Genomic DNA, 24,983 nt, shown 5'->3' with positions numbered 1-24,983 from the left:
TTGCCCGTGGTCTCTGCACAGCGATGCTCTCCCTGTCGAGCAGGGGACAGGCTGAAAAATCATCTCCTGCTGCACGGGTGGCAGTGGGACGGCTGGTCCCCCCCAATGATGGGCACCTTCTTGGGGGGGGCTGCGCTAGGTGGGACCTCCTTGCCCTTGGATGGCAGAGCGGGCAGAGTTAAGGGGATGGGGAGCACGCACGTGCTCGTTTCCCAGCTGTTGGACCGCGAGGAAGGTGGGAGGCAGAGGGTTTTCACCCATGTGGGTAAACCTCTGCCTGCTCTCGCCAAGCTCCTTCTGGGCTCTGATTTGGGGTCCAGCTAGACAGGAGCTCCTTCAGCCAGCAGTGCTGATATGGGGTGAGTCCCCTCGCGAGGGGCTCCCCTTCCTCGCGGCCCCTCTCCTGCACCAGCCCCGTACAGATGATGCTTTCTGACCTTTCGTTTTTCTGTGTGTGTACGTGTGTGTGTTTGTCCTTGGGTCGCCTTCCACTTATAGCATTTCGTTTGGAAATGACACTAGGTATTTCGTGCGCACCCACTCGGTCTGGTCCCTCCTGCTTTTCTCTCTTTCTCCTTTGCCTCCTCCCTTTGCTTTTTGCTCTTTCCTCCCTCCCCTGAGGCCCCTCTTCTCCTCCTCCTCCCTGGGGAGCACTCTTTTCTCAAGCGACCTGTGTCTGCAAAGCGATCCTTCGCCTTGGCTCCGTCTCACGTGGGGTTTTTTAATGTATTTTATACACCTTCTGAAAGCGTCGCTGTCGCTCTTCTTCCAATGTGGGGGCAGTTGCAGCCGAGACCCTCTCCCCGCTCCCTCTGGCCACCCCAGCTCTCGTTAAAAGAGCCACTCAGCCACCTGGATGCTGCTTTGGGGACGTGCCAAAGCGTTCTCATTGAGACATCGCTGAGCCACGGCTTCCTGAGGATGCTCAGGCGGGAGCAGGGGCTGCGGCAGCTCTGGGTGGCTTTGGGGAGTGGGCGTCCCATAACCCTAAGGCTGGCCCAGGAGGGAGCCCAGGGGTAGGGCAGGGGCATCCCCTACGCTTGCGAACCGGAGCCGCCTTCTGCTTCCCCTACCCTCGATGGCTTGACCCAGAGAGGGCGGCTGCCGCTCTTGCTCTGGGCAGCTGCAACGTCCTCTGTGGAAGCCCGCAGGCACCGGGCAAATGGGGCTGGCTGTCCCCTGCTCCTTCTCCCATGGGAAGCACAGTGAGGGGAGCGAGGGAGCCCAGTGGGAATGGGGATGGATGGGGCGGGCCATCAGGGCAGAGCAAGAGCTGGGGGAGCAGCCAGACAGGGGCCAGCCACCAGATCGTGGTCCCCGGGTCCCGCTGAGGCTCAGGGCTGGCAGGTGGGGCAGCCCTGGGGAATGGGACCTGGCTGGCGGCAGGGGGGCCGCTCTCCCAGGGGTGGGCTGGCAGCAACCCCCCAGGGCTGAGCATCCTCCCTCCTTTCCTTTCTGGCCATCGGTACCCGAACGGCGACAGCCGCTCCTGTTGGGGGCCTGGAGGTCCTGCGTGCCCCAGGCTGGATGGTGGGGACATGGCCTGGGCGCGCTGGGGGTGGCAGCCCCCCTGCTCCGAGCATGGGGGTGGGGCATGCACCCTCCTTTGCCTTCCCAGCCTGCCCTGCCTTGCCTGCGTCCCAGCTGAGTCCCCACTCCTCCTGCAGGCCCTCCTCCCCTATGCACTGGTCCGTCAGCCGTTTCGAGGGCGCCGCGTCTCCCTCCCACCACGCCTTGTCCCCATTTGCCTCGAACCTGCGTCCTCTGGACCTGCGCCTGTCCCCATCTGTCCCCACTGCACGTGCATGTCTGTGTGTCCTTGCAGGCCTGCCGCAGCACTGGGAAGGGGGGGACACGATGGCATCTCCTTGCTTGCTCATCTGGGGTTCTGGGAGGGTTGTTTTACCGGCTCTGCTATTTTTTTCGGCAGGACTTTCTACCAGTTTGAGGCGGCGTGGGATAGCTCCATGCACAACTCGCTGCTGCTCAACCGTGTCACCCCATACCGGGAGAAAATCTACATCACCCTTTCCGCCTACATTGAGGCAAGGACCTTAGTCGGGGCCATTATAATGCCAACAAAGTCTGGTATTCCCCCCACTGTTGGGGTGCAGCCAGCGTGAACACCTCCTTAGCCAGCGCTGATGCTAATGGGGTGCGGGATTCAACCTGGTGCCTGGGGGCCCTGCGGGACCCCGGGATTGGAAACCACTGGGAACCAGGGGCGGGAGAGACCTGCTGGGCTGCCAAGCTGCAGCCCCCCTGATGCCTCCCCGCCGTGCCCCGCTGCAGATGGAGAACTGCACTCAGCCCGCCGTCATCACCAAAGACTTCTGCATGGTTTTCTACTCCCGGGACGCCAAGCTTCCTGCCTCCCGCTCCATCCGCAACCTTTTTGGCAGTGGCAGCCTGCGGGCTTCCGAGAGGTACTGGGATGCTCCTGCCTTTCTGAGGGAGGAGACCCATCACCTGGGGGCTGGGACCCTCCCGGGGAACCCCAGCGAAATAACTGGGGCGTGGGGATGGGGCAGAGCCTGTAACACCTCGTCTCCCTTTGCTTGCAGCAACCGCGTGACGGGAGTCTACGAGCTCAGCCTCTGCCGCGTGGCTGACGCTGGCAGCCCAGGTGGGTGCCGTGCCTCTGCCTGGGCGTTCGCCGGCAGACTGGGAGGCCTGGCATGGCGGCTGGGACCGTCCGTCTGTGTCCCCAGCTGCATATCTGTCCCTGCAGGTATGCAGAGACGGCGCCGGCGTGTGCTGGACACCTCAGTAGCTTACGTGCGGGGAGAGGAGAACCTGGCTGGCTGGCGGCCCCGCAGCGACAGCCTCATCCTTGACCATCAGTGGGAGCTGGAGAAACTCAGTCTCCTGCAAGAAGTAAGGGTCCGAGCTAGAAACGGGCCGAGATGGTGCAATTCGCAGCTCAGCCTCTTGCCTCGCTGGTGCCAGGGGGGTTCCTCACCGGTTGTGGGAGGAGGCAGGAGTGGGGGCCGTGCCACCGGTGCTCTCCTGGGCATTGCTGCTAGCTGGGTTCCGGCAGACCCAAAGCTAACGCGCAGATGGGGTTAACGGGGCCTGGGAAGCGAGGTCACGTGGGGCAGGGGCCACCCCTGAGGCTGGCTGCCTGTGCCCAGGTGGAGAAGACAAGGCACTACCTGCTCCTGCGCGAGAAGCTGGAGACGACCCAGCGCTTGGGCCTGGAGACCCTGTCCCCCTGCTCCAGTGAGGACTCCGAGTCCCGAAGCACCTCCTGTGTCTCCTCCCCGCTCTCTGTTGATGGGGGTCATGAGGGCCGCACCTCTCCCCCTGAGACCCCCAGCGAGAGGCAGAAGGAGCTGGCCGTGAAGGTACCGTCCTGCAGTGTCCCCAGCTCTCGGGGTTGCAGCTGGGAAGGGGCTCCCATGGGGCGGCAAGGAGTGGTGGCAGGAGAAAGCCCAAGAGCAGTGAGAGGAGGAGGCTGGAGGAGGGTGCCTCCTGCTCCACCGTCCTCCTCTCTCCACAGTGCTTGCGCCTGCTCACGCACACCTTCAACAGGGAGTACAGCCACAGCCACGTCTGCATTAGCGCCAGTGAAAGCAAGGTACCACCACTGTGCTGGGCTCCACCAGGCTGGCAGGGGCCGGGGGCCATGCATGGCCAGGGGGGACGACGGGCTGGGCACGGGCCAGATGGGCACTATGGTGGGAGTGGTGCCTGCTCCAGGGTCCCTGCTCCCTCCACTTGCCCTGGTGTTCCCGGAGTTGGTGGCAGGCCAGAGGTCTTGCCTCTCCCTGTATAAGCAGGCACCTGGTCCTTTGCCTGTGCCTGGCTTCAGGCAGAAACTCAAGTCCACACTTCCGCTCCTCCACAGCTGTCCGAAATGTCTGTCACCCTGATGAGAGACCCCTCCATGCCAGCTCTTGGGGTCACCACTCTCACCCCCTCCTCGACCTGCCCGTCACTGGTGGAAGGACGTTACAATGCCATGGAGGTCAGGTAAGAAGGTGGACGGGAGGTTCAAGTGATATCCTGGTGCCCCTGAGCAGGGCAGCTGTATGCGGTCCTGGTCGATGGGTGTTCCTCAGCTGTCACTCTTCCTACACCCCCAGCCTCTCCTCCCTCCCCAGACCCGCCCAGGTCTCCCCCAGGGCAGAGAGCCCTGACCTGGAGCCTGTGGTAGAAGGAGAGCAGAAGAAGTCTCCAGCCCGCCGGCCTGAGGAGGAGAAGGAGCCCCAGCGTTTGCTGGTGCCCGACATCCAGGAGATGCGGGTCAGGTAGGAGCAGCTGGGGCAGCCAGCGAGGGGAGTGCTTGGGGCTGATGGGGACCGTGCCCTACCATTGCAACCTCCTCGTGGTCCATGTCCCAACCGTGACCTCAGTCCCTTCTGCAGCCCCATCGTCTCCAAAAAGGGCTACTTGCACTTTCTGGAGCCCCACACCAACGGGTGGGTGAAGCGCTTCGTGGTGGTCCGACGCCCATATGTCTACATTTACAACTCAGACAAGGATGCAGTTGAGAGGGCCATACTGAACCTCTCCAAGGCCCAGGTGGAGTACAGCGAGGACCAGCAGGCCATGCTCAAGGTAGGGCGCCGGGAGCCAGCCCCGCTCTGCGCACCCCCTCGGGCGAAGGACTCAGCCCCGGCTCTCCCCCGGCAGACCCCCAATACATTTGCGGTGTGCACGGAGCACCGGGGCATCCTGCTGCAGGCGAGCAGCGACAAGGACATGCACGACTGGCTCTACGCCTTCAACCCTCTCCTGGCTGGGTCCATAAGGTACTGGGGGCAGCTGGGGGAAGGGGGGTGTGGGGGAAGCCATTGGTGGGGGGCCGCAGGCAGCCGAGCATGCTCCCTGCCCTGCTCCCAGGGCTCTCCCTGCCGCAGCCCCCCTGGCCAGGTGTGGGGAGCACCTCCTGCACAGAGCTGTGCCTGGACAGGCTCTTGGCTGGCAAAACTTGGACCATATTAATCTTGGTTTCAGCTCCTCCCCACGTAAATGTTTCAGTCTAGGGCCAGATCCCGGCTGGTACAGAGGCGTTGTGCTGAGTTCAAAGCAACATCCATGCCTGGTGGCACGGCCGCTGGCCCTTCGCTGTTCGTGAAAGCATCTCACAAAGTTCTCGAGACCATCTCACGAAGTTCTTGAGACCATCTCAAGTGGCAGTACTAGGGGAACAGGAGTAAATGCACAGAAATTTGTGTGCTTTGGCTAGAGAGACTCCTCCCATGTCCCTCCAGCTTTGGCTGGATTCAAGCACCAGCCTGGAGCCAGGACACTGAACCCAGGACACCACACCTTTCCTCGTCCGCATCTCTGACACCATTTGTCCCTTGTTTTCCAAATCAGATCCAAGCTGTCCAGAAGGAGAACAGCCCAGATGAGAATCTAACCCGAAGAACACCCTCCACCTCATCCGTCTGCCAACAGGATCAAGATAGCTGGTTCTGTCTCAAGACTCCCCATGTTAACGTCTGATCTCTCACACCATCTGCTGCCCCAGCTGTCTGCTCCATGGAAGGATCTGTCTCGATTCACACCTTCACGGGGGAAACTCACTTCCGTTTGTAGCTGCAAAAGCCTGGACCCACCTGGGCAGGATTTCTCGTGCGCGTGCCATCTTCTGCCCGTCCTCCCATGGGTGACCTTCATGTCACACCATCTGTAATGCTCCAGAAAGGTCCCTGTTGGAGGGGAGGGAGCGATGAGGGTGGTTTTGGCTAAAAGCTGGTCTTTGATCTACAGAGGTGGGAGAGCAGGAGGAATTGCCTCCACGCGATGGGAAAGTGGTAGTTTAGGTATGGGGATTTCCTAGTTCATTGACGTTTCTGCAAGAGATGGCAGGGTAAGATCAGGTGTTGGTAGTTTAAGATTGTATTTATAAAGTATTTATTTCTATTTACATCACAAAAATCCCATAAGTTGGGCCCTGGCCCCCGGACAATGCCTCCCCCGGGCAGGGGAGAGCCTTGGCAGTGGGCCGGGGTCCCAGAGATGCCTTCCCCAGGACACCCATGGCATGTGCCCGGTGGCGGCAGCACTCTTTCCCTCACTCCCTGCCCTTCCCCAACCCTCTGCTTTGCCCCCCCCCCCAGCTTAAACTACTTCTCCCCTGAGCGGTGGCTGGACAGCCCACCATGTCTTCCCAAAGGAGGCAATTCCTACCTGCCCCATCTACCTCTGGAAGGGGGGAGCCCGCCATCTCGGCTGGCCAGGGCACCCACGTCCAAGCAAATGGGACACTTCATTTCGGAGCTTGGTCCTGCTGGAGGGACACAGAGGGCTCTGGGGACGGTTCTGCCTGTTACCTTGTGTGCGGCTGTCCTTCCCAACCAAAAGCATGTGGGCCACCTCTGCTATCCCAGCCTGGGAGCCCCGGGGGACTTGTCCAAAGGGATTCCCCCCCTCTTAGGGCAGGACACTGAGGGTCCCATCCCTGCGGGGAGTGTGGAGGATCAGGTGGCCGCTTCCAAAGCCGGATGGGAAAGTTGCCCAGGAGTCAGGGCTAGGAACAACCATCCCAACCTACGGGATCCTTGTCACCTTTTCCCGAAAGGGGTGTCACGTCCCTTCTCCTCCCAGCAGGATGACAGGCTCAAAGTAGATCAGAGGGGTGTGAGGGTGTTGGGGTGGGGATGGGGCTTCTTTTTACTGTTGTAGCTGGTGTTTTCTCACTCCTCTTCCCCTGCTGCAGAAGCGAGCGCCCACCTCCTTCCCACTCTGCCTCCGTCAGCACGTTAATCCAGGGGGCTTCATGCACCGGAGGTGGCTTCACCGAAAAGACCTTCTCCTCCAGCCATTACTGCTTCCCACCTCCCCCCAGCAGCAGCTCTCCCTCTCCTTCTCCCATCTCTCACCCATGGGGAGATGCTTTCATTCGGCGGCATCCGGCACAGCTCCGGGCAGGAAGGCGAGCATCTTCCTCCGTGCATCTCCCGGGCACCCCCCCCAGCTTCGCTCTCATGCCTTCGTGGCTGACCTTCCCTTGCACAGCACGGCTGCGCCTTGGCTCTGCCGCACCTCCCCGCGCTGTCTGTGGTGTGTGTGTGTGTGCGCGCGCGCGTGTGTGTGTGTGTCTCGGACGTGGTGCCGTCTTCTCCTTGTTACGCTTGTGTTGTGGGGGCATGGACGGGTAGGGACATGACAGGCAGGCAGAGGCTCGTGGGGACGCCTGTCGGGCACCGGTCAGCTTGGGTTTCAGGTCACGGAAAGGGTTTTGGGCTCCTTCTTGAGCCCCAGCTCGTTCTGCCCAGCCTCACCCACAGCTCCTTGGGTGTCTCATCCCATTGCTCCAGCCTGAAGCCGTGGCGAGGCTGCTCCTCCCAGCCCCGCTCCCCGGGCAGGTGGCAGCTTGCCTGCCCAGGACGAGCTCCCCGTCAGACTTCCCCCCCACCCCCCCGTGATCCATTTTAGAGACCCGGAGGCTGACCCGTGCCCTTTATGGAGGGAGAGGTGCCTGCCTAGGGGTGCGGAGGGACAGCTGTGGCCGGGGCAGAGCAGGGGCCCAGGGTGCGATATCCCAGCTCCTGTACCCGGGGCAAGGACTAGTTGGTACCATCCCGAATTTCAACGTAAGGGGCTAAGGGTGGAAACGCTGGGCGCCCTGGGGAGAGGGAAGGCTCTTCCAGGGCAGAGGCAGCTTCTGGCAGAGACGTGACCCGCGTCTGCCAGGGACCAGACACGGGTTCATCGGCCACAACTGAGCGGTGCTGCCCGTGCCGCGGGCGAGGGGCAGCCGTGGAATGGGCGTCCTCCAGCTGGAGCCGCAGCATGCCTGAGGCCAGCAAACCTGCAGAGCAGCCGGCTCAGCTGGGGGCTGTCGCGCTCGGGGCCGAGGGAGAAGGCTGCTCAGTGGATGCCCACAGCGTCCCTGCAGAACATCCCCGGCTTGCGAGCTGCCCTCGCCATTGTACCAGCTCCGCTTTTGCCGCACCATGTGCTGCCTGGTCGGGCCCCTGTCCACCCGCCCCTTCTACCACCGCAGCCTCCTGGGACAAGGAACGCAAGCCCGAGGTTTAGGCACGACTGTGAGCCCCACCAGAAGGGAAATTTCACAGGGGAACGGTGGCATGGAGGACAGGCGAGCACCGGCAGGCAGGCCAGGGCCTGTGAGGGGGAGGCTGCCCTTCCCGCCCTCCAGTTCCTCCCTGCCCTGTGCCCGGGGCTTGGCGCCTCGGGTCCCGGCCGTCTGTGCGCACGTGAGGCTTGTTCGGTTCTGAAATAAATGTGGCATTTAACGCAACGCCTGCCGTGCCGCTCAGCTCGCCTTCCTGCGGTGGGGGGGAGGGGGAGCGGGGTGGGGCGGGCATCTCCAGGCCCGCAGCACCGGCAGTCGGGAGGCGCGCAGCGGGCTGACCCGCTGGGTAGGGCGCTGGGTAGGCAGCTGGGACAGGCCGCACCAGCTACCGGCACGGGGTACGGGCACCAGGCCGGGCTGCGCCTCAGGGGTCCGCCAGGCCGCACCGGCACTGGGCCCCGCCGCGAGGGGGCGCCCTTCCGCCCCGTCAGCGATTGGTAAGCGAGGGAGGGCGTTGCAGGGCACGCCCCGCAGCCGCAGGATTGGTCAGCCCGGCGGAGGCAACGGGACCGATTGGCAGGGCGGCGCAGCCTTCCGATTGGCGGAGAAGACGCCGCGCTGCCGCCCGGCGGGGGGTGTTTGACAGAGCGCTCCGCCCGCCGCCGGGGGGATTGACGGGCGCCTTGAGAGGCGGGGCAACAGTGACCTTCCGCTCCCGTCCCGCCACCTCCGGGGCCGCGCGGCTACTTCCGGCCCGTCCGCGGCCGCTCATTGGCCTCGCGGGGAGATTGGCAGCCCGGGGGGAGGCTGGGGGGGCCGGAGCGGCGCCTGGGCAGGAAGAAGCGGGCTCGGCGGCGGCGCTGCCGGCGGGATGGATCTGTTTGGGGACCTCCCGGAGCCCGGCTCCTCGGCGGCGGGTGAGGCGGCCGCGGCTGCTGGGGCGGGTGCCTAACCGCCGTCCCTCTCTGCCCTGTCCCCGCGCGGCCCTGGAGCGGGGCCTCACCCGGGCAGGGCCTGGCGGGGCCGGCGGCGAGTGGTGCTGGGCCTCGCCGGGCCCGCTTCAGTGCGGCCGCGGGTAGCGGAGCCTCTCCGGGGAGGGGGGGGCCCGGCTGGCCCCGCCGCTGCAGGGAGCCCCCCGGGGCGGCGGTGGGAGCTGAGGGCTCCGGCGCCTGAGAGGCGGGCGGGGGTGGGGGCGGGAGGCTGCAGGAGGGGGTGGTGTAGCGATTGCTGGAGAAATTACGGGGGGGGGGCAGCTTCTGTTTTGGTTTTTTTTTTTTTCCTTTTTTCCCCCCTGGGACTCGTTCAGATACAGAGTGTTATCTGTGTGGTTTAGGCCATGCTGGAGCCTTTCCCTTCTCTGTGCTGCTGCAGGTTGTGGGTCTGTGGAGAGCTGTAATAGTATTACCTGGAATAATTTGGTGCTTTCTGGGCTCCTCCCATCCCATAACATCTTGATCGGGCTGCTGAGGGATGTTAACGCAAGTAGCGAAAAACCCCCAAAAAACAGCTGTTGTAAAGATAAAAGGTCACGTCATCCCTAGGAAGGTGGTGGTTTTGCTTGCGTAGGAGCTGCCTAAATTGGAGATGGAAGAAAGGTAGCCAAGGCTCTCCTCGGTCACCCCACCTGTATTTGCCTGGGGGGGGCCAGTCCTTCCAGAAACCAGCCCCTGAGTACCTGTACCGGGTCCTGACTCTGTGCTGGTGTCTTACAGGGAAGGAAGCCCAGAAAGGGCCTCTGCTCTTTGACGACCTCCCACCAGCCAGCAGTGCTGACTCAGGTATGGGTGCTCCGTTCCTGCCGTTAGTTTAGCTTCCCCTGTTTTCTGCATCAGCATCTCTTGAGATGAAACTTGTGTAAACCGTTTTTATTGTTAGACAGGATAAAGACAGTCAGGTTATCAGCACCGGTGTGCAGAGCAGCTGCTTTCCTCTTCTTGTGCCTTTTTTGGATAACCAGGATGTTATAGGTGTTCCATGTATATTCCATAATATGTTCCATATAAATATTCCCTGAAGCAAATGTCAGGCCTGAGTTTGCACCCACCATCCTGTAAAAGAAGTTGAAATTTGGCTTACTTTGGTAAACTGGCATTTTATAATTTCTGCACCTGAGGAGAGGTGTACACAGAGCATTAGTCCCTCAGAGGGACAAAGGTGTTTAGTTCTTTTTGCCTTTTTCTTGTGCTCCAGGAAAAGGAGGCTCTCTACTCTTTGATGATCTTCCACCAGCCAGCAGCAGTGACACAGGTAAGGAGCTGAGGCGGTTCACCAAGCCTCTGCTGACCTGCCATTCTCAGGGAAAACCCATCGATGGTGCCTGTTGTGCTGGACACACACCAGGTTGGCTGACGCTGCTCATGGCAATCTGTTTGTGCCCTGATTGTTTAAATCAGGATTCTGGCTCTTTAAAAGTGATCTTAAGTCTGCTCCCAGAAGTACTTCCCTCAGATGTCTTTTGGGGATCTCTGTCACCTGTGCCTGAAAGGTCCCTTGCTTTGGGAGTGAAAGTACGAGTGTGCTTGCTAAGAGCGAAGGTAGCGCTGGCCCGGTGCTGCCACTGCCGTGGCTTCTGTTGCGTTTCTGCTGTGGGCACAGACTGCTTGCTTGTTTCTAGCTGTAAGTGTCTTCAAAACCAAACTGCTGGTCTGGTAGCTTTCTGCATGCAGCAAAGTGTTTGCTAGCACCTGGGAGAAGGTGAGATAATTCACTCTACCATATGAGAATAAATCTGTAGAAGGAAAAGGCTGGGGTTCTAATGTCATGGGAATCACGTTTTGGTTGCTAGCTTTAATTTGTAACCTGTTCCCTAGCAAATATGCGCATTCAGAGTAATAAAATACACTTCTTTGCATTGTTGTGGGCACAATTTATAGACACTACTACTAACAAAAAAAAAAATTAGAAGTGTTCCAACCTGCAATGTTAACTTCCTGAGCAGTTAACTGCAAAAAAGGCTGGTAGCTACGAAATAAAGTGTGGGTTGGTGGGGAGAATAACAGCCTGCCAGCCAAACACAGCTGTACTGTGCCTGAGGTGGGGTCACACAACACAAAGCAATCAAATTGGTGCTTGCTAGGTTAAACAGTGACGTGTGCCGCGGGTTGTACATGCTGAGGGAAGGTGTGTATGCGTGTTTGTGGTCAGTTGGTATGTCTTGTACAGTAATAACTCTGGTCGCTTAATACTGTGTGAGCGCGTGAGCCTGCGCTTCTGAAAGTGCTTTGGTATAAAAGGACTTTCTGCTGAATTTATGCAATTAAAACAGAACGGGAAGACTTCAGCCACCTGCATTTTTGCTTTCTTTCAGCCTCCGGTGCTACTGAGCAAGTCTCATCAGCAGGGAGCCATGGGAAAGGGGAGAAGAGAAAGTCCTTGGAGGAGGAAGAGAAGAATGGCAGGGAAGAACTTGTGGAAAAGAAAGTTTGTAAAGGTTTTCAGACAGTTTGAAAACAAATGTACTCGATTTGTACTTTTGATGTTGGGCTGAGTAAGTCCAGACCAAAGCTAAGCTTTGGTTTTTCAGTCCGCTTGCATTTTCAGCCTCTCGTAGGGAACTAACTGCACCAGTCTGTGGAAGCCCCTTGAGCTCCCTGGCACTCTCTGCCTCCCTAAACCAGGCCTTCTTACTGGCCCTGCTGAAGTGGCAGAAGCTGAGCAGCAAGCACCTCAACATTTGCAGGATAAGTTCCTCTGCTGCCAAGAGGGAGATTGGTTGTGAAACTTCTGCAAGGCTAGAGCCGCACCAGTTTCTTTTGCCGCATCCACGAATCTCTCCACTGGGTGGCTGCTAAGAAAACCAGAGAGAGAGGCTTGCTGTTCTGACTTTGGTGTAGGTGCCCATGTGTTATGTTGTAGCTTTGAGAATAAGATGTGTTCGGTGGTACAAAGGAAAGGCTGTGTTCTGGAAAAAGCAGGCACTCATTTCCTGTCCTTAGCACCCTCTGTAAAGCTGTGCTTTGTTTAATCTGGAGGTTCAGTGTCACACGCTTTCCTCACCCCTTTTTGATAAGAGCCCTGTCTGATGCCCAGCAATCCTGCTTGGCTACAGCTGCCTGCCAAAATGGGGGTAAGCGGCTTTTATAGCTGCTGACCTTGGGGGCACTTAAAAACCCACGTTACAAAATACCTGGCCCCTTCTGCTGAACAGGATATATGTATTTTGTTGCAGAATGAGGACCAGCAGTGCCAGGATTGGGTTCTGAAAGCTGAAAAGTGGTCGCTGATTTACTGGTTTTTAACCTGAGCTGAGGAGATGGAAGAGTTTGATTTGCATGTGTGTGTCTGCTTCGTTCCCCTTTAGGGTCAGTGGGCATTCTTGGATTGAAGGGTTATGTGGCAGAGAGGAAAGGTGAAAGAGAAGACATGCAGGATGCACATGTCATCTTAAATGATATCACCGAGGAATGCCAGCCTCTGCCCTCCCAAATGTAAGTGGGCCCCAGCTGCTAGAATAAAGCTGTGGATGGCAGCCATCGCGGGAGTGAAGGAGCTCCAGCCTGCTTCAGCTAAGCCCATGATGCGATCCTTCCTGGTTTGAGCAGCTGATGCTCTTGACTGCACCTGCATTGTGGCGTGTGGTTTGGGCTTGTTATTGGGAGACTTAGGTGGAATCATTAGCCGTGTTCCTGGACAAATCACGGGACTATTTTATATAGAAATACCTCCCTTTGAGGGATGCTCAGTGGATTTGGTCACTGACTTTACAAGGATTCTGAGGGCCCAATAACTCTGGATATTGAGCCTCTGTTACTCAAATGTAAGTGTGGATGTTTAGAGACCCTCGGCTTAATTATAAGCAATCAAACCTTGCTTTGTGGATTTTATAGCATGTAAATGGCAATGGAGAACGCTCAAAGAAGAGAAAATATCAGAAGTCTCTCATATGATAAGTTTAAATGTCTTGGCAAGTTAACACATACAAGTGTGCGTAGGGGGAGTGTGTATATTTAAAGGAATGCTTTCATGCATCATCCTGATACTGGATTTAGCTTCTGGACTAATATTGTCCCGAGAGCTTTGTGTGCTGAGGGATCAGAGTTTCTTGTCTGTAGTGTGATTTTAACGAGTTTAGGCATGGAAAGAACTGTAGCATTGGTTAGACTGGTGACTATGTAGTGCCCTTGAGGTGAAATATTTAGCTGCTTTTATACCAGGTGGTGGTCTATAAACTCTGTTCTGCCCTTCACTTTCTTGAGGGGTGGAAAATTACAAGGAAGCTCTCAGCTCAGTGCTTGCACATGCAAACCGTGTAAATGCTCAAATGTGTGGGCTTACAAACTTGCCACCTTTGTGCCTTGGAGAGCAGTATATGTTCAGCCTGGCTGACACAGGGCAGGGTGTTATGGAGACCAATGTATTTGATCCCCACCCTCTGGCTAATGGCCTTTCTTAGCCCTTTCTGCTACTCTTTGTTCCCTCACAGCACGCGTGTCTCATACTTCGCTGTTTTTGACGGCCACGGGGGAGTCCGAGCCTCAAAATTTGCAGCACTGAATCTGCACCAAAATCTGATTAAGAAATTTCCTAAAGGTGAGAGAGGAGTGGAATAAGGGCTGTAAGACAACCATTACCTCTTCTGCCTTGACATTATGGCAGTGGGTAGGGAAACTGATTTGTTTGGGCGTAGTTCTACAGTTCCCATCCCTGATTCCCAGTGGGCTTGCGAGACCACGCTGTCTCCCGGGGAAGAGGGCTGGAAGCCTTTTTGGCACAAGGGTACAAGTAGCCGGTTGTGAACCACTAAGCAAGTGTCAGATACGCTGTTGCCAGTTTTGGCAGTGCCACTTCAAGAGCGAAAATACGCCCGTGGGCGAGAGGATTATGTCATAAATTCTCCATACATGCTACCACGCAGACTTCTGGTAGCATGAGCCCAAGATGTGCCCCAGCTGCTCTGCGCAGGGTTTGAGAGGATGCCCTGCCTGACTGAACATTGGATGAGCGAAGGGAGGGACTGGGATAGGTCAGATGTGTTTTTGCTGGAGCTTAGTTGCTGTTTTCCCTGTCTAACAGGTGAGGTAGTCAGCGTGGAGAAAACTGTGAAGAGATGCCTTTTGGACACCTTCAAACACACAGATGAAGAGTTTCTAAAGCAGGCATCCAGCCAGTAAGTGTAAATGCTTCCCATGTATTTGTATTTCTTAGCTTGCATCTCACAGGCCTTAGTTCTGAGCAGGGCAGAGGAAACCTTGAGCTGTGTCTATGCTTTGGCGAAACCCTGTACAGCTTAGCTGTGCCAGGTTGTAACTCTGCCAGCTGAGTGTCTGCTAGAGCTAGATTATGGCATGTTCTGATCTTACTCTGTGGCAAGCTGTCTGTAGGAGCCCTTAGGCTAAAATATACCTTCATGGTAAAGAAAGGAAGCAAAATATGACCAAGAACGCACCTCTGTCCTCACCAGGGCATCTTGTTTGCCTTCTTTTGGAAGACTTACCATGTTGCTTAAGTGACTTATCCCATACTGCCTGAGAGAGGATCTCTGTGTTGGCAGCATCAAAGTGTGGCAGGAGGGTATCTGTAGAGCAGGACTTTGCAGGCTGCTGTGTGCAGCTTTCTGTAGAGCATCCTGTCAGTGTGTGCTTGCCAAGCTAGAGCACGTCTCTGAGGTCATTTTTAATACCCTGTGTTGAAAGACTTAGCTCTCCCAAAGTAAGTTTAAATTTTGCTTTCTTCACCTCTTTTGAAAACAGATGTTGATGAAGAATGTCCCTTATCTTAAGCTTGTTTCTAACATTCTTTTAAAATGAAGCTGAAAAGCACAGGAGCTACTTTCTGTGGGATAGATGCCAGCCTGTCTCCCAGCTGGGTTTTGAGTGCAAGCACCCTTACCTTCTCTCAGTCTCTACTGAACTGACACACCAACTGTGTGGACTAAGGAAGATGTAGATTGCATTTAAAATAGAGTCACTTTGTTACCAGTCCTCTACATGTTTGGGTTGTCTTTTTTTTTTATTTCATAGTGACACCTCTAACACAGATGGAGAGACTGTTGATGCATCTGATACTGAGATTCCCTACCAACTTTCAATTTTAAGTAAATTACAAACTGACTCAGTGTCTTAAGCCTAATCAGATCAACAAGTTTGACCAGGCAAAAGGACAAAGCTTCCTTGAGTCTATCACCACAATGTTGTTCCCAAACCAGTCTCCATTTGGCCAGAAATGTGACTTAAGACAAAGGCACTACAAAGGATTGCTAGCGATAGCTGTATTGATGATGAAACGAATGATCTTAATTCAGCCCCACCTTCAAAGTTGGGAAAAAAAGGATTAAATATGTCTAGAAATCAGTCTATCAAAGCTAGTTTCAGTAAAGAATGGCATCATAGCTGGGCTTCATTGTGGGCAGGACTAGCCTGGCAGCTGTAATCTGAGAAACGCTTCTTGTTTTATGTAGAGCAGTTCTAGAGATACAAGCTTAACCGTAGCAAGCTAAATATCAGGAGAGTGACTGAATGAGTGGTGGTGGTGCTGCTGAGGTGGTGTGGTGAGGACTGAAGCAGGCCGGCTGTGAAAAAAGGAAGGGAAAAGAAAGTGAAAAGGAAGGCAACTCTACTGCAGTCCTGGCTGTGCCTTCCTTTGGATGGAAAGAAGGAGCCTCCTGAGGAGGAGTTTGAGGTCCTTGTTTGCTCATGGTGCTATAGCTTCTGGGCAGTCGTCATGGCTGAGCTTGTTCCAGCTGCAGATAAACTTTCTTGGGAGCTGAGTGTGAGGAAGGACTGGTGTGGGGAGCATGGCTGGCAGTATTTGAACTGGTTGGACGTTGGCCATGCATTTACAAGGCAGTACCCTGTGCAGCTCCTGTCTTTGTCCAGTTTGCTATTTACCACCAACAGTTTCCCTAGCTGCTCGTAGGCAGCTGCTGGGGACTTGTGCTAGCTGACTGCTGCCTGTCGGCACATGACACTTCTTGGAGTCCCCAGAAGTCAGTGGCTGACTACTTAAATGTTGTGTCCCCCCCCTTAGTAATCTCACTTTTGTTGCCTTCAGGAAGCCAGCATGGAAGGATGGCTCCACAGCTACTTGTGTCCTAGCTGTTGACAATATTCTCTACATAGCCAACCTCGGGGACAGCCGGGTAAGCAGAATGGAGAAGCCCACTGCTGGCGTATCAATTCCTCCGAGAGCTTTATTCACACTAAAGGGGCGAGGTGTTTGTGTGGGATGTTCCACTTGCTGTGAGGTCCCCAACTGTTCCTACAAAGCATCTTGTTTTGGGTGGGTGCAGGGTACTTCTGTGTTGTCTCCCATAGAACAGAACAATTGTGTGGTAGCTCTCTCTTGGTGGTGCCAAGTATCTAGAACAGAATAGAATATTTCTGCTGGAAGGGACCTACAATGATCATCTAGTTCAACTGCCTGACCACTTCAGGGCTGACCAAAAGTTCAAGCATATTATTAAGGGCATTGTCCAAATGCCCCTTAAGCACTGACAGGCTTGGGGCATCGACCACCTCTCCAGGAAGCCTGTTGCAGTGTCTGACCACCCTCTCGGTAACGAAATGCTTCCTAACATCCAGTCTGATCCTCCCCGGCGCAGCATTGAGCCATTCCCAGGTGTCCTGTCCCTGGATCCCAGAGAGGAGAGCTCAGCACCTCCCTCTCGCGTCCCCTCCTCAGGAAGCCGCAGAGAGCAACGAGGTCACCCGTCACCCTCCTTTTCTCCAAACTAGCCCAGCCCAAAGTCCTCCTCGCTCCTCACAGGACATGCCTTCCAGCCCTTCACCAGCTGTGTTGCTCTCCTCTGGGCGCATCCAAGGACCTTTACACCCTTCTCAAACGGTGGGGCCCTGCACTGCACGCAGCACTCCAGGCGTGGCCGCGCCAGCACTGGGTACAGCAGGACAGTCCCCTCTCTGGCCCGGCTGGTCCTGTCGTGTCTGATGCCCCCAGGATGCGGTTTGCCCTCCCGGGCTGCCCGGGCACGCTGCGGGCTCCTACTGAGCCGCTGTCAACCGGCATCCCCAGGTTCCTTTCTGCAGGGCTGCTCTCCAGCCGCTTCTCCCCCGGTTTACCCTTGTGCTGGCATTACTCTGTCCTAGGTGCAGAATCCAGCACTTGGACTCGTTAAATTCCACACCATCGATGATTGCCCGATGCCCCGATCCACCCAGATCCCCCTGCAAGGCCTCTTGTCCCTCCAGAGAGTCAGCAGCACTCCCAGTTTGGTATCGTCAGCAAGCTTGGGAATGGGGCATTCAGCTCCTGCATCCTGATCACTGGTTAAAAATATCGAACAGCCCTGGCCCGAGGACTGAGGAACACTGCTGGTGACTGGTCACCAGCCAGATGTAGCCTCAAGCACTACAACGTGCAGCTCTCTCTCAAGAAGTTCTTCTTGCTGCAGTTTTGTTGTTGTTTACTCACAAGGGTCTTTTGTCAGCACAGGCGATTCTGTGTCGTTATAATGAAGAGAGTCAGAAACATGCAGCTTTAAGCCTCAGTAAAGAGCACAACCCCACCCAGTATGAGGAGCGTATGCGGATACAGAAAGCTGGGGGAAATGTCAGGTAAGTGCCTAAAGGGTGTGAGTGAGAAAATCTAAACCCTGGCTCAACTTTGGGCCTGAGCTTCTGGAGTTTCCTGAGCCCAGCAATCAGGCTAGTGAGAGCCTGGAGAGAATCTGTTGCGGCCTGTGGGAGGCACAGTGGTGCTCGAGATGTCTAAGGATTCAGTGGCTTCAGCTGGTTGATGGGGGCTGGCTTCCCAGGGGTTTACAACTGCAGTAGGGTGCTGTGCCGCGAAGGCGGGAACCCACGTGAAAGCCTGACAGTGTGATGCAAGCATGGATGTGCTTAAACTTGACCTACGGAGGTAGACTTGATTAAGAAGTTGTCACTTCCTGCAAACTGTGGCATTGAACAGAACTCATTTCCTTGCTTGCAGTATCACCTCTCCCTCCTTGTCCTGTAAGAAGGGGGATGGTTTGAGAGGGCACAAGAAGCCCTTGATGTCAGTCAGTGTTGCTCCCCTGGGGATTAGCTGATGCCCTGAGGTGGTCTGCAGTAGGAAGGAGGTTTCTGGAGCCACAGCAGGATTTCTTAATGTTCCTGTGCATGCAGGTATGCATGCCTGTCTGGGCAGTTGTGTCTGATTTCCCTGGCTAGGTTCTCTCCCTTCTTTGAAGGCTGTTCCTTGATTTAGTGGCATCCTCAGAAGAAAGGACTCCGTGCAGGTGAAATATCTCGGTGCCTGAGGAGGCAGAATGCCCCCTGGGGTGGGGAGGAGTGGGCTCAGTTCTGTTACGCTGCCATGTCTGGAGGGCCTTGTTCCCCTTATCTCTGGAGAGCACATGCCGCTGCTTAAGCTCAGCACTGGTCTATCTTTGCATGCAGGAAAGAGACAGGCCAGTGTCTGTTAGCTTTTTTTCAGAACTGGGGGAACATCTCCCTGGCTGCCTGGGAGCCTCTCCCACTGCTTGTAGTTCAATATTTTGGACCCAAGAGATAAGTTGCAAAGTGCGTGAGCATCAGATCTCTCTTCTCTGTGACGTGCCTCGCTTCTCGCTTTTATCTCAAGCGGGGCTGGTTGGACTACGAGATGAACAAGCTTGTGTCTTTCCAGAGTGCCCAGAAGAGCCTTTTGGGGGAGAAGATACTTAATTGTTGGAAAGGTGGAGTGTGGGAAGCTGCCTCTGTTGAGGCAGCACTCAGTTAATTAGAACAGTTTAGCAAACAAAACTGCTTCCTAAGGAGGATTGTAACAGAAGTGGTTGCTGCGATCAGTGGTTAGTAAAGACCAAGTGGTCAGGAGAGAGTGCCGTGGTTCTTGCTCTATGGGAGTTGGTGTCCTGATAGGCACAGCACAGGAGGGGCTGCTGGTTCAGACCTAGCGTTGGCTGCTGTCACTCTGTACTGCTATTGAAATGCAGTTTGCTAGATAGCTTACCAAAAATAATCTGCGAATTCAAGCCTCCGCCTCCAGGAGTTCACTCAGCATATAACTCTTACTTCCCTGGCTCGCTAGGCTAAGGAGGACTTTAGTCAGGGCAGGGAGATGGAAAACAGCCTTGAATTCTCCTGACTTCATTCCTTGCTACCCCTCTCCACTTGTTTCCCAAAGCTTCACACAAACATGCAGAAAGGGAAGGAGACTCTGAAGGGAAGATTTGAACTTGCTGGACAAGTGGGTCAGGATTTGTACGAGGCAGCTGAACATACCCAGGCAACACAGTGAGATTTGCATGTGGGGAGGGCTCTCAAATGTTTTCTTTCCTTGTCCAGGGACGGAAGAGTCCTAGGAGTGCTGGAGGTTTCCCGCTCCATTGGGGATGGCCAGTACAAACGCTGTGGTGTCATCTCTGTGCCAGATATCAAACGCTGCCAACTCACACACAATGACAGGTAAAGCATGCCCACGCACAAGGGGGTTGGCTGTGTGCTAGCTCTGCTCAGCAGAAGTAGCAGAAGCTGGACGACCCTGTATGCTCAGCTGTTAGGGCCAAGGCACTTCAGACGGATCACCCAGAATTAGAGGATGCTGTTACTGCTGATGTCTTTCTGCTCCTGTTCCTTATCGATATAGTGGGATAACGCTGCTGCCTCACTCTGCCAAGATACTGCAAAAGCTCCTCTTGGAGAAGCCAGCCTCGCAGCAGTGATAACATACACGAGTCTTAGACTTCCTTCATGCTCTGAAGAAGTTCACACACCAGTGTTCAAGCAGTTGGTTAAGACTTGAATTCTTGGATCCCTATCCTGTCCAAGGGTTGTTTCTAGTACCCATAGTGCCCACAAATGCTGCTGCATTTGGCTCTGATACTTGAAGATTTGAGATACTTTTCTACCGTTTGATTGGCAATGACAAACTGTTGTGAGCTTTCATATCAGTATGGCCCTGCAGGCTCTTTGAGGTGAGAATGTAACCCAGTACTGCTGCTTTTTCTGGGATTACAGTTCTGTATCAAGTGATCCACTAAAATATTTCTAAAGATATTCTGAGCATCAGGCTCTGAAACGATGTCTTCAAGAGACATGTGCTGCTCTGACAGGCTGGCCACCTCTGCGGGATAGCTGTAGTTTTCCTTGTCCGGTGACTCCAGTTAGGGCTCCCAGGTAATACAGTCCCCTGTGCAGGGAGGGAGCGTGCAGCAGGCTGTGTGCCCCGTCCTCTGGTGGGGAGCTCTCCTTGCCTTGGGCTTTATATCCCCTCATCCTTCTGCAGAGTTTTCTGATCACAGTTATGCCTCTATTGCTGGGTTACGCTGCTCGCTTTTCTTTTGAATGTTTCTATTTAAATTAAGTTGTCGCATACCTCGGGAGCATGGAAATGTAAAGAATTTAAAGGGATGCACATAAGGTATTAAGCTGACTGTGTTTCTCTATTTTCTTGCATTAGCTACTCCACAGGGAAAATATGTGAATGAAAATGACTCAAAAGGAAAGCAGCAGCTCCTAGAGAAATAATAGAGCTTTCCAGCAGGGTGTGGTATGTTGTCTTGCCTAATGGTCAGTAGGACTGCCAGGATGTCTTACATTGTTTGCCTGGCTCTTTGGCCTGTGCTTTGAATTGTCTCTGCTCCATGAATGGTAGGTTCTGGAGCACCAGAGGACTTCTGGTGCTTGCAAGGGATTTTCAGATGAGCTTTATGGCATCTTCCCTTTGGATTGGAGTGTGGGTACTCATAAACTAGCTTGGAGGAATTTTGCTGGAGGTGGGGAGCCAAAGATTCAGCCTTGGAACCTGTCTCTGCTTGACTTCCAGGTTCATTCTGATAGCATGTGATGGTCTCTTTAAAGTCTTTACACCAGAAGAAGCTGTGAACTTCATTGTATCCTGCCTGGAGGTGAGGAGAAGGCAGCATGGGGGCTGGGTTTGTCATGTGCGAGGGACATGAAATGTAGTGACTCTGGCTTGCAGAAACGTACTTCTGCACGGGTATCCTCCCTTATACCTGAGGTTGTCCTTATTTGTTTTGCTTCCCCATGCTGAGAAATTACTGTGTTCTTGCACCTACATGCTTCTCTGGGAGCACTCAGCATTGTTCTTCCTTGTCCCAACAGGATAAGAACATCCAGATGAGAGAAGGGAAGCTAGAAGCAGACGCTAGATATGAAGCTGCATGTAACAGACTGGCCAGCAAGGCAGTACAGCGAGGGTCAGCAGACAATGTCACGGTCATGGTGGTCCGGATAGAGCACTGAGAGATGAGGTGCGGCAGCAGGACTCCCAGCTTGCGGCAGATGTAAGGGAAGGGAGAAGTCGGTGTGCGTGCATATTTGGCTGGGAGAGGGAGGGTCCTGCTGGATGCTCTTCAGTGTAAATAAAGTTGGTTTTGTTTTGTTTTTTTTTTCTAATAGTTTTAGCTTACTTGGCTCGCAGTGTTTTCTAAGTGGCTGACACGGTGGATCAGCCTATGTGGCAATCTCTTGTCCTGTCAACCCCCTGCAAATGTCTTGGCAAACCAAATAAATCCATTTGGCAGAGGTGCTAGCAAGAGCAGGCATCTGTGGGCATGAACTCTGCCAGCTCTTCCAAACGGTGCAGTGCTGCTGTTCGTTTCTTTGAGCGTTGTATGAGGCCCTGGGAGAGTGCGGAGCTCTTGGGCCTCAGTGGGAGCTCCCGCTTGGGCTGTACCGTGCAGACTCTGCAGTACCCCAAGGCCACCAGCTTGGGATGTAGCGTGGGCTGTCCTCTTAGTGCTGGGAAGGAAGTCTTGGTCCTGAAGTTGGGTTGTGAGGCTGCATGCAGCTGAGCGATACAAACGCCACTCGCAGAGCAGCAGTTTACCTTCCCTCTGCTTGTAGAAAACATTGGGGTTTTATCCCAGTTGTTAACGGCAAAAGTGGCTGGAGTTTGCTCCTGATGTTTATTGGGAAAAAGCGTTTTCCCCAAATGGACCTGCCAGGCAGCAGGGGTAATGGCACGCTGTGCACTTGTCTGTGTGCTATCTGAAGAGCAGGCATCTTGGGTTTTAGGTACTTGTTGCTATTAAGCGTCTGGTATCTCATCCCATCCCCATTCCGCTACCAACTGTTGCTGCAGTCAGTGTGCTAACTGAGAAAATTCAGAGAAAATTTGTCTTAAGACCAAATGACAGTGTGAAAGCTAAATGGATCGGGCTACCAAAGCACTTAGATTTCAGATTAGGCAACTGTCCCGTCCTGCAGGTGAGACAATGCAGCGAGGGAGATGAGCCAGCGGGTCTCCACAGTGCTTTGTTATGCAACCTTGCTCTGTGCGAGGAACAGCGCAGTTGCGGAGAGGTTGGGCAGGTTGGTGTGGTGGTACCCGCCTTTTTGGGCGTAGTCCTGCACAGGCTTGTGAGGCTTCCTGGACTCTTTTCTGCTCCCTGTGTTCCCTGGAGCTTTGGGAGATAGGCCTGGATCCTGGGCTATCTGTTTTCTTGAGCACACAAAAGCTATCCTGTCTGGGACAGGTGGCTTGACCATTTTTCATCTTTTTCTGCTACAGCAGAAGTTTGTGGGCTTATGCTAACAGTTAGGCTAACTCAGCCTAGCTCACGTTAACCCTCCACATCTCCTGCAGAGCACTGAGGAAGGAAGCGGGCCTCCAGCACCTATTTTGGGTAGTGCTTGCCTCTGCCAGCTTGTTCTGCTCCCAGCTGTTCCCACACACTCTGATGTAAGGTTGCGCTGCAGGATGAGCTGGGAGGGAATTGCCCATGTTAGCAACACGCTCTGCTGCTTCTGCTCTTGAAAGCCAAATTTGGAGACCAAGATGGAGTGGCACAGAGTTTATTCAGTCTGTGCCAAAAGAAACCCTGATGGCAAATCTTGGAAAGGCAACTCCCATCTTACCTTCCTGCTTTTCACTGCTCTTGTGCTGGGGAGAGCTGTGTGCTGCGCTACGAGAGCTGAGCCAAGCACCCATCTCTCTGGTGCTCCCGCCAGGAGGTCCCTCTGTTCTAGCGGAGCAGCTGATGAGAAAAGTATCAGCTTGTTGTTCTCCGACTGTCTTCTGTCCCCCTCCCTCCTCTTATAACTCTTCTTTTCTTTCCTTTAGAAAGAGTACTGAAAGCACAACTCCAGCTAGGAACGTTATACACAGTGTTACGGTATAGTTGATAATGATTTCCATAAGATAGATTGTAGCATCCATTTTTCAGGGGAAAGGGGAAAAGGAAGCAGCGTGTAGCAGCTTTCACTATGCTTGTGAGTAGCCAGCTGGTTAGAAAGGCAGGTTCAACCCCAGCTTTACAAGTAAAAAAACCTGTTTGCTTGTATTTCCTGGTAGGGTGGGGTCTGCCAGAGGTTTCCTGAAAATAAACTCTTGCTGCCTTATTGCTCAGCAGCATCCTGCTACTCTGGGGAGCTCCCAGGCCACCAGCCCGGGGTGGCCCACGCAGAAGGGCTGACTGAGCTACTACCTCCCTCCCAACACCTAAATTAGCCCCCCAGAAGCTCTGACTTAATCGAGTCTTTCAATTTTGTATTCAAGTGCATTGGGCTCTTTATATTTTGCTCGCAGCAGGCAGCTTGCCAGCTTGGCAAGCCCTGCTCTCCAACGGCGAGTCCTTTCATATCTTCTCAGGTGTGTTTGGTAGGAAGGGAAGGTGGCTGATCTGAGCGAGACTGCCTTGGCTCGCAGTCACGCGTGGTAACTGAGAGGTGCTGCCTGACCTGAGTTCCTCAGCTGGCCAGGAGCTGCAGAGGCCTTGTTTCTGCCAGGATGCTGCTGTCCGCCTGTTTAGCTGGGGGAGAAACCACGTCTTTCCTTTCAGAGATAAGTTCTCTTTGCCTTGGGCAAGAAGTCAGCATTAAAACTGCACGGCCAGAGCTCCCCCCAGATCCAAACACCCCCACCCACAAAAAGCTGCAGCAACAGCTACTTCACAGAATCCCAGACTGGTCGGGGTTGGAAGGACCTCTGGGGATCATCCACTCCAACCCCCTGCCAAAGCAGGATCACCCAGAGCAGGTTGCACAGGATCACGTCCAGGCAGGATTTGAATCTCTCTGGAGAAGGAGACTCCACAACCTCTCTGGGCAGCCCGTTCCAGTGCTCGATCACCCTCAAAGTTTTTCTTCATATTGAGACAGAATTTCCTGTGTTCCAGTTTGTGCCCATTGCCCCTTGTCCTGTCACTGGGCACCACTGAGAAGAGTCTGGCCCCATCCCCTAGACACCCACCCTTTAGATATTGATAAATGTTGATGCGATCCCCTCTCAGTCTTCTCTCCTCCAGGCTAACCAGCCCCAGCTCTCTCAGCCTTTCCTCATACGAGAGATACTCCAGGCCCCTCATCCTCACAGCCCTCCGCTGGACTCTCGCCACCAGGCTCCTCGAGGAGATGCAATCTCTGAAGAAGGCCAGGCAGGGCCAGCAAAGCCCTCACAAGTGAAGTCCAGCATAAGGAGACTGCCTCCCCCCTGCCTACGTGTGCGGATCCCAGGGGGAAGGTGGGGCTGGGTGCAGTTCAGGCTATCTCACGGTGCTGCTGGCACAGCTTGCCCAGTGCTACGTGCTACTAAGAAATAAAACGTGCGGCTCCCTTGCCCCACGCCCAGCCTGCCTGGGTACCTCTCCTGCAGCCCTCGCTCAGGCACGTAGCCCCGTGCGCATCCTCAGCTCAGACAGCTATCGGAGCCGAAGCAAGGAGCGTATCTGCGCTGCCCATGGCCTGGGCCCTGTGCCACGGGCAGGGAATGCCTGGTGTGAAAAGCCAAGGGATGGGAATTTGCTGTAATCAAATGTGCAGCATTATCGGGACACTGCTCTGCTTTGAAGATATTAGCTACAAATGACGTTGGCTTCTGCCAGCAAGCATTCTTTGTTAATATGGTGCATGGAAGCTAAAGCGATACAAATAATCTGTTTTGGGCTGCTGAGAAGCTGGGCAGGGAAATCTGCTGAGGGTGAATATAGAGGCGTGGGGCTTCGTCCCAGGCACCAGCACCCGGCACAGCGGGAGCTGAGCCCTGCAGAGAAAGCAGCCAGCTGCTGCTGTTGTCAGCAGCGTTTTCCAAGATAAACTTCCAGTCTTAGCCTTTAGATAAAAATGAACTCCTTTAGCTCCTTGTCAGG

At 54.8% G+C, this 24,983-nt stretch overlaps 2 protein-coding genes across 3 annotated transcripts in view; both read left to right on the top strand.

Annotated features, from left to right (window-relative positions):
• The window catches only part of KIF1A (kinesin family member 1A), a 41,891-nt gene extending 33,670 nt beyond the window's left edge, over nucleotides 1-8,221 (top strand). The window contains exons 39-49 of the mRNA XM_075760608.1: nucleotides 1,931-2,045; nucleotides 2,293-2,426; nucleotides 2,565-2,626; nucleotides 2,732-2,877; nucleotides 3,135-3,347; nucleotides 3,503-3,580; nucleotides 3,851-3,975; nucleotides 4,107-4,253; nucleotides 4,371-4,563; nucleotides 4,639-4,757; nucleotides 5,329-8,221. Coding sequence (XP_075616723.1) covers nucleotides 1,931-2,045; nucleotides 2,293-2,426; nucleotides 2,565-2,626; nucleotides 2,732-2,877; nucleotides 3,135-3,347; nucleotides 3,503-3,580; nucleotides 3,851-3,975; nucleotides 4,107-4,253; nucleotides 4,371-4,563; nucleotides 4,639-4,757; nucleotides 5,329-5,371 — 1,375 coding nt within the window. The 3' untranslated portion in view covers nucleotides 5,372-8,221. The remainder of the gene's footprint in view (nucleotides 1-1,930; nucleotides 2,046-2,292; nucleotides 2,427-2,564; nucleotides 2,627-2,731; nucleotides 2,878-3,134; nucleotides 3,348-3,502; nucleotides 3,581-3,850; nucleotides 3,976-4,106; nucleotides 4,254-4,370; nucleotides 4,564-4,638; nucleotides 4,758-5,328) is intronic.
• Nucleotides 8,222-8,787: 566 nt separating this feature from the next.
• ILKAP (ILK associated serine/threonine phosphatase) lies at nucleotides 8,788-21,280 on the top strand. 2 transcript variants are annotated; one of them, XM_075760607.1, is made up of 12 exons: nucleotides 8,788-8,913; nucleotides 9,709-9,774; nucleotides 10,187-10,243; nucleotides 11,304-11,426; nucleotides 12,297-12,423; nucleotides 13,419-13,525; nucleotides 14,009-14,102; nucleotides 15,986-16,073; nucleotides 17,384-17,505; nucleotides 19,219-19,338; nucleotides 20,699-20,780; nucleotides 20,998-21,280. In XM_075760607.1, the coding sequence occupies exons 1-12, from the start codon at nucleotides 8,868-8,870 to the stop codon at nucleotides 21,136-21,138; spliced, it is 1,173 nt and encodes a 390-aa protein (XP_075616722.1). In that variant the 5' UTR covers nucleotides 8,788-8,867; the 3' UTR covers nucleotides 21,139-21,280. The 2 variants fall into 2 exon arrangements, with proteins under 2 accessions (XP_075616722.1, XP_075616721.1); XM_075760606.1 differs by lacking the exon at nucleotides 9,709-9,774 and having other exon boundaries at nucleotides 8,796-8,913.
• Nucleotides 21,281-24,983: the final 3,703 nt, after the last annotated feature.

Source organism: Balearica regulorum, chromosome 9 (genome assembly GCF_011004875.1).
Source record: "Balearica regulorum gibbericeps isolate bBalReg1 chromosome 9, bBalReg1.pri, whole genome shotgun sequence".
Lineage (NCBI taxonomy): Eukaryota > Metazoa > Chordata > Aves > Gruiformes > Gruidae > Balearica > Balearica regulorum.
This window is presented reverse-complemented; position numbering and strand designations above follow the sequence as displayed.